The sequence below is a fragment of the Carettochelys insculpta genome, chromosome 7, assembly GCF_033958435.1.
Source record: "Carettochelys insculpta isolate YL-2023 chromosome 7, ASM3395843v1, whole genome shotgun sequence".
Taxonomy (NCBI): Eukaryota; Metazoa; Chordata; order Testudines; family Carettochelyidae; genus Carettochelys; species Carettochelys insculpta.
In genome coordinates this window covers 6,048,571-6,062,914 of record NC_134143.1, presented here as the reverse complement: position 1 = coordinate 6,062,914, position 14,344 = coordinate 6,048,571, and the positions used below count along the sequence as shown (strand labels likewise).

The following is a 14,344-nucleotide window of genomic DNA, read 5'->3' as shown; positions in this document are numbered from 1 at the left end:
CAAAACAAGATTTCTTTGGGGGACAGGGGACCTGTACCCAGAACAACACTTGCAAAGAGAGAGGGGTGCAAGCTTGTTTGAGGCGGGGTGGGATTATTCCCTTGCCTTCATGTTGTGATTACCTCTGAAGCCTTGCTGGGTGTGTGGCTCAGTGACAGAGACAGGCCCGAAAGCATGCAGACATGGCCCCATCTCAGCACACCCAGGGAGGACGGCCTCACACTTGCAGGGCATAAGTGGTGTCGCTTTAATAGCCTTGTCCCTTCATTCCTGCCCACATCCCACCGAGGCCCCTAAACAGAGGGGAGTTAATGAGAAGACACAGGAACTTGAGAGAACAGGCCTCGGGTGTTACCCGGTTCTGAACGCTGTGCTGCTCGGCCCCTCCACCAAAGCACATGTCATTTGCAAGAGCTTGTGGCATTCTTTCCCCTGAAAGAAAAAACTAGGTTGCGCCACTGTTGTGGTTGGCCTGATGGCAGCTGTAAACACGGCACTGGTGCGCAGCGTGCCTGGAAAAGCCAGGCGAGAGCGAGGAGAGGAGTAAAGAAAGGAATGACCATGGAGAGGAGTGGGAAAGGAGAGGGGACGGCAGCAGTAGAAATCATTGTGATTGCAATGACACTTTACACTTCCACAGAACTTTCTACCCAAGGGCCTCCAAGCACTGGGCCAAGCTTAACACATTCAACCCCACCTCTGTAAAGCATGGAAGTATTATTGTGCCTATTTGACAGGTGGGGAACTGAGAGGCAGAAAGGTGAGGTGCTTTGATGGCATTTACGCAGGGCCGAGCCTAAACCTCAGGAGTCCAAGTTCAGCCATCTGCTTACACCACTGGGAATTCCAGTCCTCTCTGGAAGTGAGGGTGGCCTAGAAATGACAGAGTAGCAGAAGGAGTTGGGGACAGAAATAAAGAGAACTGAAAGCAGGGGGAGGAAAAGAACGTAGAACAAGGGAAGGAAAGAAAAGAATGGAGAAGAGATGTGAAACACAGCGACAGGTTTAGCTGGATTTTGCATAGTGATTTTTTCCTTCCAAACTTTTTTTTGTTATATTTTTGAAGAAAAATGAAAAAAAAAATCCACCTAAAATAAACCAACTCCCAGGCTCCTGGGGAAGGTGCCACCCCCAGTTTGGCTGTTCCCTCAGGTTCTGGGTTTGTGCTGTGCTTTATTGAACAGATAGTTTTGTTTTCCGTGAGCACAAGACTTGCACAGTACAGACAGCGCGTTCCTTATGTACAGGATGAGACGAGGCTGTTTTAATAACTACCATGATGAAGATGGAGATGAACTTATATACAAGAGGAATTGCCTTCACATTACACACATTATCTTCCTACAAAGCAGCAATGGTTTTTGCAAATAACATAATATTAAATAATTGGTAGAATTTTTGCATTTTCTGCATAGTCCAATCTAATGGAATCTATACGAATATTGATGGTTTTCTTCTGCATAATATCACCACATAAATCCCCATTGTCAGCTACTAGACTTTAGCTATAATACTGCTTTACAATGCATCCACCGACTGTAACTCAAAACAACCAACACAAGAAACTCTTTGGCAAATGTAATTCAGTACATTCGCATGGGGTTTTACGAGGGAGGTGGTGGAAGAGGATAAGACTGTCTGGTCCTTTGCATGTTGCTCTGTCCTTCTGTTTTCCTGATCAAACCCACTTCCTGGGCTTCTAAACTTTCCAGGCCAGAGCAATGGATGGGGGAAGTCCCCATGTACCAGTGGAATTAAACCAGTTACGACATTGGCTCTCTGAGCATCAAATTAAGCCAGCCATGTCTGAGTCAACCAGCTCTGGTCTTCCCAGCCCGTCTCGTCTCGCTAGGAAATGCCATTGTGACAGTGGGACCCTTCTCAGTGGCTAGCTGTGAACTGCAGGTTCTCTCAGGTGAGGGGTATCAGTCTCATGTTTTCCAGCCCCTGGGTTACACTAGTTGTCAGGGACCAGCTACCACTGGCCTTGAACACATTGTGGCTGAAGCTGGATTCTGGACAAGAGATCAGAGATGTTACTGGGAGACTTATCAAATAGAGCCATCATGGCTTATGGCCCGACATGTATCTAGTACGTGGGGACAAACCGAGGGGATTTTTTTTAACCGGTGTCTCGTTTTATATTTGGGATTCACTGAGACAACAGGCAAAATTCTGGACCTAGTCACACTGATCTAAATCTGGATAAATTCCATTGACTCCTGTGGGGCTTCACCATGTCTCCATTGACTTCCATGGGTTCAAGAGTACTGAATGTGGAGCAATCCATTGACTTAGTGGCACGGGGACTACCTCTGTTGACCACTGGGGATACTCAAGATTTACCATAACAGATTTTAGGCCCTTATCTTCTGTGTAAACATAAACACTCCCTCTTCGCAGGCTGGGACACCCCGTTGCAGACCACGTTTCCATGGGTCAGCCAGGGCTGTGCAAGTGCTGAAAGGAGCTCTGGGTGAGTGAGGTCTTTGGGACCCATACAGCCAGTTGCTGCTGAAGGACTTTTCTTGCCTTCATGCTAACACTGGAGACAGAAAGCTGAGTCCATACACACGTCACTCAGAGCCTGGGAACCACAGGCTTTATACGAATGCTAGTTGCAGAAATTGCTCCACGGTTCAGTTCCACCCTCAGTGAATTGACTCTATCCTGCCTTTGCTCATGGACAGTGGCCCACTCATTTTTACCCCCAACCTCACGAAACCAGCAAACCTCTTGCTGCCCAGGAGACTGACTCTAGCTGCATTCACGTGTTCTTCCAGGAGCCTTTTGCAAGAGTCAGTCCAAAGCACGGCAGCATCTGAGTTGCGGGCCATAGAGGAGTGATAAGCAGTTCCACTGACAATCGGCCTTTTGCAAAACAGTGCTTGGCAATCACTTGAGAGCCAACGGGAGCAGAGAATCACTGCAGAATCATTACAAGAGCATTCAGGCATTGGGGAGTGAACGTTATGCTGTGTGACATAGGGTTGAGGGTGCAAGGATAAGGGTGCAGGGGCTAGAGAGGTTAGGGTGTACAGAACACATAACTACATGTAAGGATTGAGGTGAAGGGACTGTCAATGGGGTAGGGCACAGATCACACGAGTGTAGGATTTAGGGGACTGGGAGTTCAGAGCAGACCATGTAACAGGGCTGCAGGGATCAGGGCACAGGAATTAAGGTGAGGGAGTTGTCAGGTGGACTGAAGCAGGTGTGGGTGAAGAAGGTTTTTAGCACATGGGACCTAAGGGGTAGGGAACTAAGGAACAATCCCAGCCAATTCCCAACATGCCCATCTTAACTCTGCTGCCTGCCAGGAAATCCAATGGATCTGCATGAAACCCTCCACATGCCTTTCTACCACAAGTGCAGTTAGAACCAGAGCCTGGGTTTGTTTCCTGTGCTTGCTGACAACCGGCACGGAAGAACTAACTTCCTTGGGGTGCGTTTTAATGGCTGGCTCGTTTGGTCATTTGCATTGTCCACACTGCTCCCCAGAGAATGGAGCTGGGGTTAGGAAAAGTGGAGGTGATGGCTACAGCCAGCCTCCTATCCTCTCCACCATCACGTTTTAGTGCAAAACAGAAAGGAAATGAAACCCAGGAGTGAAAGGGGAGCGTCAAACATCAGAGGAGCTTCTTTGCCAGGCGGGCGTGGGGATCTGGGTTTATTATTGTAAGGGGTTTTTTATTTTGATTTTTTTGTTGATTTTTTTTCTTTTTTTCTTTTCTTTTCTTTTCTTTTTTTTTTTTTTTTTTTTTAGAAAATTGGGGATTTGTTCACGTTTTTCCTTTTTACAGACCTTCATGACAAAGCATAAAAACACAGTTATATTTATATATCTATTTATATATTTCTTCATTCCCTCGGTCGGTTGGGTGACGTCGCTCCAGCCTCCTGTCTGAGCTGATTGTGTGTCACAGAAATCGTGTTCGTGTGTGTGTTTTAACCCAGCTCCGAGCTGCGAGGTCACAACATGCTGGGGGCGGCCTTCAAACGGGCCCCTGCAGGAAGCCGGGGCTTCAGGACGAGAATGGGATGCAGCACCCAAGAGCGATCTGGACAAGGGCTGGCGAGTGTCACATGTGGGTCGTTCTGCTGTCATCCCCACGCCAGCCAGACTGCTCCTGCAGGCCTCTGAAACCAAGTTTGTCACTCAGCATTTTGAAGCATCCAGCATGGAAGAAAGTTTCTGAGGGAACAATGGGTCGCAGATGATTTTTCTCCTCCGCTGTACCCTGCCTCTGCCACTCCCTGGAGAATGGGGACCGGGATGACCCAGGGCTGCAGGGTGCATTTCTTGAATTCCCCTCAGTCTTCACAATCAGTGGGGCTCTGCCTGGCCGGCTGGTTTGAAGGCCCACAGCAGCAGGTGAGCTGGCCACAGGCCCTTCCCTAGGTGCACGCAAGCAGACGGGTCGGAGCGAGGGACAGAGCGCAGGGGACGTGTGTTTCTCAGTCCGATGATGCAAGCGCTTCGGGCCGGCACGTTCTGCGGAAGAGGAGGAGGAGGAGGAGAAAAGCAGGGCGTGGAGGGGGATGGAGCAGTTCTCTTCACCCTTCCCGGGGATGGAGAAAGTTGATCAGACAGGTACAATATGGAGGCCTAAGCTGTCGCCCTGCAGTTTCCTGTGGTTTCCATGGTAACTAGTGGCGGTCATAGGCAGCGGCAGCAGTGGGAGGTGCAGCGCCTCGGGATGTGGCACTATAATAATAAGGGGAACCTGAAAGTTAACACAGGAGAAGAATGGACTGGTTGAAAGGACAAACAGTAAAAATAAATAAAAGAAAAGAAAAGAAAAGAAGAAACGGGAACAAGGGAACGAAAGGAGAAGGGCTCAAGGACGGGTCTCTCCCCCGGCCGTGTTGCAGTGACGAGCAGAGCTGTGCAGGCCTGGGGGTGCTGGCTCCCCCTGCAAGAGGCAGGTTCTTGGGCAGAAGGGGTGGGGCTGAGGCTAGCCTCCCGCAGCCAGCCCGATGGCCGGTGACACCGGCTGCAGCGAACGCACCACCGTGAGCTCTAGAGTCTTTGGTTGGTTTTTGCCCTCCGGCATTGTGGGAATCACGAATGCCCGAGCGCTGGCAAAATGTTTCGGACACGCTGCTGTGGCCCTTGTGCAGAGGGGCTGAGAGGCCAGCGTGTCTCACGGGGAGCACCCAGGAGCTAAACTGCAGCAATTCAGCAGCCCTTTGGGGCTTGGGTGTGATACAGAGCTGAAAGCCATCTCCAGACACATCTGGGGGAGAAACCAAACAACTGACCTGCGCGGCATCCCTTGGGATTTTGGTCCCACTTGGAACAGATGCCCTCTGGACGGTTACTGGATGTGGGTTTTGATTATTAAGATCACGTTTGCTGAGGTTTAACAAGACTGGGCTAAAATGTGTCTCAATTACCCAGTTGTTAAACTGGAGCGAATGTGCCGTGAATAGTCACAGCCTGTTTATTTTACATACAACAACTCTTCTGTCCTCAGACAAGGAAATGCTGCGTGAGAGGACAGAGATGAGAGCTTTTCTTGTTCCCTCCCCCAGTGGGTTTCAATTGTTCTGAGAACATGAGGTACAATGTGGCTCTTACCCTGTGGGACAGACTCCACCGGCCACCAGCAAATGGACCCAGATACTGACCCAGATGCAACGGATCATGAGTGTTGCTGCTGGTGGGCTGAACTTGTGGATTACCCTTGGTACGGACTGTGGCCACCCAGGGAGAAAGGAGAGCCTGCTGTGGATTTCCGATCTAGTCTGGAATGGACTAGGGGTGTAGCCCATGGAGAAAAGGGAGCCTAGGTGGATTTCTGCCCCCACCTGAAGCAGAGTATTGGAGCAATATTGGAAAAATATAGATGTCATGAAAACACCTGCTGAGAGGCCTGTCTGGTCAGGAAGGGAAGAGAGCTTTAGCCTGGCCAGATGCTAGCAAACCCACTGCAGAAAACAAACAAACAGAACAGAAAACAGACGTACAAAAGGTGCATGAGGCTGGGGAGAGGGGGGTACAGACGGGCAGGTACTCACTTAGTAACGCGGGGTTGCTGAATCGCCAGGCCTCATTGTAAGTTGTGTACTGAGGATGACTGTAAGGGTTCCCAGAGAACTCGCTCCCTGCAAGGAACAAAGTGGGAAGTGAAAAACAGTGGGAAAGAAGTCCGCACTGCCCCGAAGCTGGCATGTAGGCCCATCTGACCCAGGCTATCAGGCCAGTGTACGTGCTTTCCTCACCCAGCTGGAAGAGCATCTAGAGGACATACCGTTCTCTAAAGTGCAGTGCTGCCAACAATCATCAGTCGGGCCCTCAGAATCATGGGAGCTTTCTAAAATATTTAAAATATTGTGGGTTACTTTTCCTTTGCTGCCTGGTTTCCAAGTCTGCACGGAGCAATGGGCGATAGGCTGGTTTCCAGGTCTGCAACCTTGAGGGATAGGAACTTGCTTTTTCAAAAACTTGAAAACAAGGCCTGCACCTAATCCCATGATTCCAGGAGCTGGGCCTTGAAAAAGCGCTTTTAAAACAAACATTGCGGGACCCATGATAAAACCAAGGGAACTGCCAACAGCAACTCACACTGGACAGTTTTGTTCTTCGGCCAGGGCCGGGGCTCCTGAAATGGGGAAGGTTTGTTAAGGAGGAAATTATTGGTGGGGAGCACCAGAAAGACTTCACAGGAGGCTTTATGTGCGCTGTGGAGCGGGATGCACACGTGCAGCCTTTTCTTTCCTCTCCCTGCTGTAGCACTGTCCAAGTCACGAGAGTGGCTCTGATGTGACGGGCCACCCACTGATCATCCCTCAATGACTTCCACACACAACTCCCTCAGGTTACAAGCCAAAAGGTGATTTTTCCAATTGCTAAGGCAACGGATGCTGCTCTGATTTGAAAGGCAAACTGGGTTCTTTCTGCTTTTGAGTTAGTTCTCTTGCCGCTACACCTTTGCCTGGGGAAGGCCAGCGCCAGCCGGGAGCCTACAGAAGGCACTCACATGAGACCAAACGTAGGTCTGAACTCTCAGAGTGGGAAGAGAACAACGGGACACGGTGCCTGGTCTGCACAGTCTGATAACCACTTGCCGGCTATTCTCTGTAGGACCCTGAGTCCTTGTGAGAGCAACAGTGGGTGTAGAAAGCATTCAGGCCCTCTACTAGAGCTCCACAGCATGGAGGGTGAAGACCCATGGAACTCCTTGGACACAATTACCAAACAGATTTCAATTCATTATTCTCTCATCTTTGCCTGGGTTTCCTTCTCAGGAGCATGAGAGGCGCTGGTGGGAACGGAGTCCGTAGAGTCAACCTGATTTACCCATGAGAAGGTGGTGTTGGGTTTTCTAAAGAATTCAGAACAATAGCAGAAGGGAGCCGCCATCATCACCAGGTCGACTTTTGTCTGGGGCTACACCCCTCACCTGCCTCCTTCTGTCCTCCCCTCTCTGGGGTCTGAGATGCTGCAGTTACAGTAGTTCTTACTCAGAGGGCTGGTCTATACAACACTACCTATGCCGACAGGTCGGTAAGCCCATCAGGGTAGCTAACCAGTGCTGGCTACAGGGGGGGCTTAAACTGGCTTAACAGTGCTGCTCGGGGAGGTGCGTTTTCTCACTCTTCACTGACGTAGTTAGACTGACCTAGTTTTCTAGTGCAGACCAGGCTGAGTATAGGGAAATAGTTAGGAATCTCAGGTTCCAGAGCCTGGGAGCTTTTGGCAAATGTTGTCTGTTGAATGCCAACCATTCAGTGCGCCTCCGACCCCGAAACATTGAGCCTTGGAAACCCTGATGGATAAATGGGAGACCGTCATGACACCAGTGCTCCCTGGAAGCTGGGCGTCCGTGCAGCTGCTCAAATGCCACCCAGCTGATAAGCAGAGCGCCTGCAGCTGGGTTTTTTCTTTCAACGGGTGCTGCACATTTGCATGTGGCAGGGCACATAGCATTTATTCTGTGCATGGGTGGAAAAGACTAGAGGGAGCCCTGCACACCCTCTGTACTATAGAGAGAGTGGGATGCCACGGGGGGCAGGCAGAGAGAGATAGGGAACAGCCCTGGGCTACTCAGCAGAGTAATACCAGGGAGAAGTCTAGCCCAGGGAGAAGGAAAAGGCCAACCAGACAAGCATTTCTGCTCCGAGCTGGCTCAGACAGCACGGCCCGTGTCCCTGTAGGGCAGCAGGGGAGAGCAGAATTCTGAAATTTCAAGGCTTCTCTCTCGCTCCTGTGTTGTCATCCTAAACTGTTTACAGTGATCCTGAACCACAGGTTAAGTAGAGGCAAAAGTGGCCCACTCTGGCGCAGCCATGGGGAGCTGGGGCGGAGGGAGGGCAGCCGCTGGAAATGGTGTTTATTGACGAGGAGTGAAAGCATGCATGCAGCAGGATAATGAGCTTTTGAGCTCAACTGTGACCAAGAGGAACTGAGCTATTGCCTTCCCCGATCGCTAATGAAACAAGTGTAATTTCCTCATCAGCATTGGATTCTGTGTAATGCTCCCCCCGATGCTGCTACCAGCCCTTGGCAGGCTCCATGCTGCTCTTTTTAAATCCCTTCTTCTTTTGCAGAGTCCTCCAGAGGCTTTGCAGAGCAACTCCAGCAGACAAAGGCGTTGAGGCTGGTGCCGATGGTTTCTCTAAGCCGGGGGAGCGAGACAGGAGCCCTGTCACTTGAGCAGCAAGCCCCTCAATCCTGGATCATGCACAGATCAGCATAATATTAATATAATGTCTTATTAATCCTCCTCTGAATGACCTAATCCTGCCCTTTGCAGGTAGGTTCATCTAGTGATCTACGAGCTCCCATCCCTTTCTACAGACTGAGCCTAAGGGCAGGTTTGGGCTATGTTTTTGGGGCTTTGGGGCTATGTCTGCCTAAGATATGCCACTCCCTCTGTGTGAATAGCGTAGCTGGAGTCGAACTAACTTAAGCTGAGTTGGTGGGGGGTCTCCACTGTGATGAGTGGATGGGAGGAACTCCCCAGTTGACTTCCCTTACACTTCTTGATCCAGAAAAGTATCAGAGTCAAGGAGAGAGAAATTGGCTGTCAATTTAGTGGGTCTTTACTAGACCCATTCAGTTGACCCCTGGGGGATCGATCACTGCAGTGCCAATCTCCCAGTAAGCATAGACCTGCAAACTCACTGATGGACTTTACAGATGTAACAGAGATGTACGTAGCAGGAGACAGTCAAAAACATTTAGGTTGAATTAGCAACGAAGGGTCCTGTGGCACCTTATAGACGAACAGAAAAGTTTAGAGCATGAGCTTTCGTGAGTTAACTCACTTCTTCAGATGCTGGTCCTGGAAATCTGCAAGGCCAGGTATAAATAGGCCAGAGCAAGGATGGGGATAACCAGGTTAGCTCAGTCAGGAAGGCTGAGTTGTATTGTCATCAGTAGATCTGGAGGTGTGAACTCCAAGAGAGGGGAAGCTGCTTTTGTATTTAGCCAGCCATTCACAGTCTTTGTTTAATCCTGAGCTGAGGGTATTGAATTTGCAGATGAATTGTAGCTCAGCAATTTCTCTTTGGAGTCTGGTCTTGAAATTTCTTTGCTGCAGGATAGCTACTTTTAAATCTTTTAGGCTGAATTGTTTCCCTCTCAAAATGCTGCTTCTGACTACATTGAAGTATTTCATGGGGATGTGTAAATTTCAATCGAATTTTCAACAAGCAAAAGTTTACAAACTATTCAAAATCGAGTATTCTTCCTCGCCTGGTTTAAAGTTTCTCATGTCATCGTAACTTTGTTTTGTTTAACTGTCTTCTTTTGTTTCATTTTGCTTTGACATATTACTGAGAGCAAGCATATTGCTGTTATGCAAAGGCTTTGTTTCAACATTACTACACCCCCAAATATTTCAAGATTTTGACTTTTTGTCCCAATTTGGGACAAAAAACAAATTTTGAAAGGGTGAAATTTCCTGGGGAACAGACATTCCACCTGCGTCCCTGTAGGATCCCAAATGCCACCTCCCAACTCCAGAACCTTTCTTTGCAGAAATCTGTATCGTCTCTTATGATTCAGTTCTTCGGGACTTACACCTGTCTCTCCCGTCCACGCACAAAGTCACAGCTCTGCTCTGGCCTCTGTGCCAGGGCTGCTTACCACAGGAACCAGTCAAGGAGGGAGCGCCCCAGATCGTGAGGACCTGGCTTCAGAGTCCCAGAACTGGAGTGGACGTTCAAGCAACTGGACAATGCAGCTCTCCAACGCTGTGCCACATTTGATTCCATCCCAGGAAGGGGCTCGCCCATTGTTCAGCAGGGGACCCTTCTGTTTCAGCCTTCATGCAAGAATGTCCCTGCTGTTTGTATCTACGTCTTTGGATGTCTGCACTCCTCACTATCTTCTGTGTGACAGGGCACAGTCTGTGATGGCGCCAGTTGGTCTGGAACAGAGGAATGGCCAGACCAGCAGCTCATGCTTCCAGTCCAGTGGTCTGTGACTGAAAGTGGCCAGCACCTGGTCCTTCATAGGGACATGTAAGGAACATCACAGCATGTCCAAGTAGAACTCAGGAAAAAGGTCCTCCTAACCTTCAGGTTGGGTTAAGCCATGACATGACCGGATTTTCACGTAACAGTTTTAATAAGCTGCCCCCACTCTTAACTTCCTGCTTCTCTTCTTTGTTTGGATGTCTGCACACCCTCGGTGGCTCTGTTGTCATATGGGTTAGCAGCCTCCAGCCTGAGTTGCTGAATACCCTTAACTCTGACTTATGACCCTCATTGACTTGCTTTCTCATTGCTGTCCAAGGCACAAATTTTGAAGCACACTCTCCCACAGCTAGTTTTTGGTATGACCACTGCCATGAGGTGGCTGACCTTTGTTACACGGTGCTCACGTGGGGCACTTTACATATGATGTTAACTGCGCTCATCCATCATGACTGGGTTTTGACCACGAGACGTTACCTGTGTGTGCCCCAAACTCCCCAGCCAGCTGCGGGGGCCAAGCCACTGCTTACAGCAGGCTTGGGGCTGCTCTAAATGCCCCTAGCTGTGCACCACTTGGAGATTTCAGCACACAGATAGCCAGGGAGGCAAGTTCTGCAGCTCTTCAGAGTGGTGCAAAGGGGCTGGAGTCGGGGTCAAAATCTGGGGCTTTTCCTTAGCCTGTAACCTTTCAAATACACCCCTCGGTTTTGTTGGGTTTCTTGGGGCTGTAGGCAGGGGGTAGTTTGTGAACCCTGGGCAGAGACCAGGGATGTAACCAGGGACTTGTTCAGGGCATTAGGGCTCAAACCCACATGGGTAGCAGAAAGCCACTTTTCTCTTGGGTGCCTGGAGCAGGTAGTGAGAGAGCTGTGCTCTGTGTGCTGTGCTGTGGCTTGGAGTGAGCTGGCTGCGTGGCTGGGTAGCCCTTGGTGGCTGTAATAAACCAAGCAAAGTCTAGGCTCTGCCTCGCATCAAGGCCATCCATGGCTGTAGATACTAAGTTACCTTTGGCATCTGGTCCTTAGCTGTCCTGGGCTTGGGAAAAAGCTCGTTACCCTAGGCAGGTGGGTAGTTAATTATCCTGAGCAGGAAGAGGCAGGTGATAATGTACCTGGCCGGTTGGAAGTTAATTGCCCTAGTTAATGAACACTAAGATTAATTAATTACCATAGGTTATAGATAGTTGCCCTTACCTGTGGTGAATTGGTGTGTGTGGGCAGCGGGGAGCGCGCCAGGTTTGAGCGCTGGTTGCCATGAGCTGCAGACCCACGACAGAGCCCCTAGAGGCAGGCAGGGCTTTAATGGCAGCAGAGACAGAGGTAGTAGTGGGAGAGGACCTGGAGCTTTAGGAGACCCATGGAGTGCCTGAGCTGAAAGACCAAGGCCTCCATTCTGGTAAGCAAAGCACAGCTGCTTTCAGCAGAGACTCACCAGGGACCATTCCCGCGAGGGTGGAGGTTGGGTAGCTGCCCTGTCCAGTCGGCGGGACATGGGGCGGGTAGCCAGGCAAGGTGGTGCTCGCCATATCACGACCTGCAGAGAGAAGGAAGGGGGAACAGGATGAGCGGTGAGCTGAACAGAGATCCGTTAGCGCAGAGCTGGGGTCTCCTTTGTCCACACCAACCTGTCAGGAGCCTCCTGGGCAAATGCTCGGAGATTGACCTGTCCTGCCGCCCTTCCCATCCAGTCCTTTGAGTGCCAGCGGCAGAGATGGGCACTGTAATGGAGCCTCTTCAGGCGCGGAGGGGTTCGTTTCATCCCACGGCACACTGAGGCTAGCCGCGCAGCTTGGCTCTATTCAACCTAACCAAAGCTAAGCTGCATGGCAAGTTCTCCTACACTCATTCTGGGAATAGCGAGCTCCTGCACATGCTGCAGGCAGAGAAGCAGCACGGGCTGGTGCTGAGAGCTCTTGGGAGACCTGGCTGCCGTTCCTAGCTCTGCCACCAACCTTGACCAAGTCATGTCACTTCTCCGTGCCTCTGTTTCCCCTCCCACGCTTGCTGGTCTAGGCTGTAAGCTCTTTGGGGCAGGGACTGGCAATGTATCTCTAATGCTGTTGTCATACAAATAAAACCAGGATCTGGGGGGTTAATTTGATCCCCTCTTCGCTTCTATAACAGATACAGGTTCCCACCGGTTCTCTCGTGAGCCCCCGAGTGAGGACTCCTTCCCCTGCAGGAAATGGGATGGTTGCGGGAGGGGAGGTGCACAGGCTGGTAGAGGACAGTGGGATATTTTTCACCACTCAGGAAGCGCAGGTGGAGACCCCTTGCTCGGTTCCAGAGACACGTCCATGTTAGGATGGGTTCAGCGGGCCAGCAAGAAGGGCATTTTGCTGTGCGTGCGTAGTGCATTCAGAACCTGCTGGGAGTTTCAAGCCAAAATCAAACTAACCTCCCCCCTGCCCAAGACACTGATGTCCCCATGGCTGCTGGGATCAACCTCCTATGCTGCCAAGTGAGCCCTGAGCCCACACCGGCCCGCAGACTCCTCTGCTGAGCTGTTGTTTGCTACGGAGCTTGTGCTGTTGACTGTTGCTCTGTTCTGTTTGGAGAGCTGGGTCCCATTCCTCCTTCCTCTGCCCATGTGAGTCGGGACCAGACAGCTCCGGCAGCCCAGAGAGCAACCCTGGTGGAAGTCTCTGTAAGGAGGAGCAGGGTCACTCTTTCAGCTCAGCTTACGGGAGATGTGGAATGGAGTGGAGCGTTCCTGGAACTGCCCCCACCTCCCAGCTGAGGGAGAACTCTCTGCAGGGTGTGGTGGGCAGAGCTGGTGTCCCAGCTTTCGGGTGGGCCAGACTGGTTATAATAAGAACAGATGCCAGCCCTGGATCTGTCCCTGGCGAGGGCCCCGCCCACTGCTCTCTCGGTCGGGGCGGTGGGGGCTGGCAGGCTGGTTCTGCTGCTGTCTGTGCGTCCCCCAGAGGAGATGCTGAAAAGTCTTGGTGCCATCCTGTGCTAGGTTTATCCCTCCTGCCCCAAGCTGGTACCCTGGTGATGTCCAGCCACACCTTCCACAAGGAAACGAACATCTGCCACGCATGGGTTGCCCTTTCTTTCCTCCCCTCTCCTCCGTTGGAGGGGACTGTGTGGGCCATGGCATGTCGAGGCTTCAGACCGCCTGGGCTTTCCCCCGACAAGCACCTGGCCCAGAACAGCAGGTCTCAAGTGGGGACACATGTCCCTGTAAAGTGTTGGAGACCTCTAGGCTTGACGTCTCTGTGCCGAAATGCTGCTGGGGCAGGCGAAGGACTTGCACGCTCAGACCTGAGCATGTGTGTGCATAAATTATACCCACAAATAGGCAACCCCCCCACGTGCACACCCACAAGTCGGTATCCCCTGTTGCATTCACACCCAGACGCAGCCCCCCCACAGTTCAGAGATCTAACATGTGGAGTAGTCACAGCCGAGCAGCTCCCACACAACGGGAGAAGCAGCCCTTCCGAATCAGGTTCCCTAACCACCCCAGGACAGCTCAGCATCAGGCATTTGCAGGTCTCCATATCCCAGGAGAGCACGGCAGGTGTGCCTGGCACCCAGGAGGTGAGGGAGGCAGGGAGCCGGGCTGGCGGAGGGAAGCGTGGGTGGGCAGGAGAGAGGGCCGTTGTGGGCAGAGGTTAATCCTGTTTGCACAGCCCCCGGGCACACAGGGTTTTCCAGTGCCGCCTCTGCTTTATTTCTCTTTTAAAGCATTGAGTTTTCAGCTCTAATCCCTTCTAAACCGCAACATTTTTCAGACGCTCTGGGTAAGTGAAACTCTAATCTCTGGTAAAACAGACTGCTTAAGCTGCAGCAGCATTAGGCCAATCCAATCCCGCCCCCGGATTTCCTCTCTGCCCAGCCACCACCGAGAGGATTTCAGCTTGAAAGGCTGACTAAAGCCCCTGCCACAGGAACGACAGGGCCGG

The 14,344-nt window shown here is 51.2% G+C and overlaps 1 protein-coding gene across 1 annotated transcript in view; it reads right to left on the bottom strand.

Moving 5' to 3' along the window:
* Positions 1-1,237: 1,237 nt before the first annotated feature.
* Positions 1,238-14,344, bottom strand: part of PAX2 (paired box 2) — a 90,013-nt gene continuing 76,906 nt past the window's right edge. The window contains exons 8-10 of the mRNA XM_074999806.1: positions 11,863-11,964; positions 6,025-6,111; positions 1,238-4,708 (exon numbers count right to left, since the gene is read on the bottom strand). Coding sequence (XP_074855907.1) covers positions 4,587-4,708; positions 6,025-6,111; positions 11,863-11,964 — 311 coding nt within the window. The 3' untranslated portion in view covers positions 1,238-4,586. The remainder of the gene's footprint in view (positions 4,709-6,024; positions 6,112-11,862; positions 11,965-14,344) is intronic.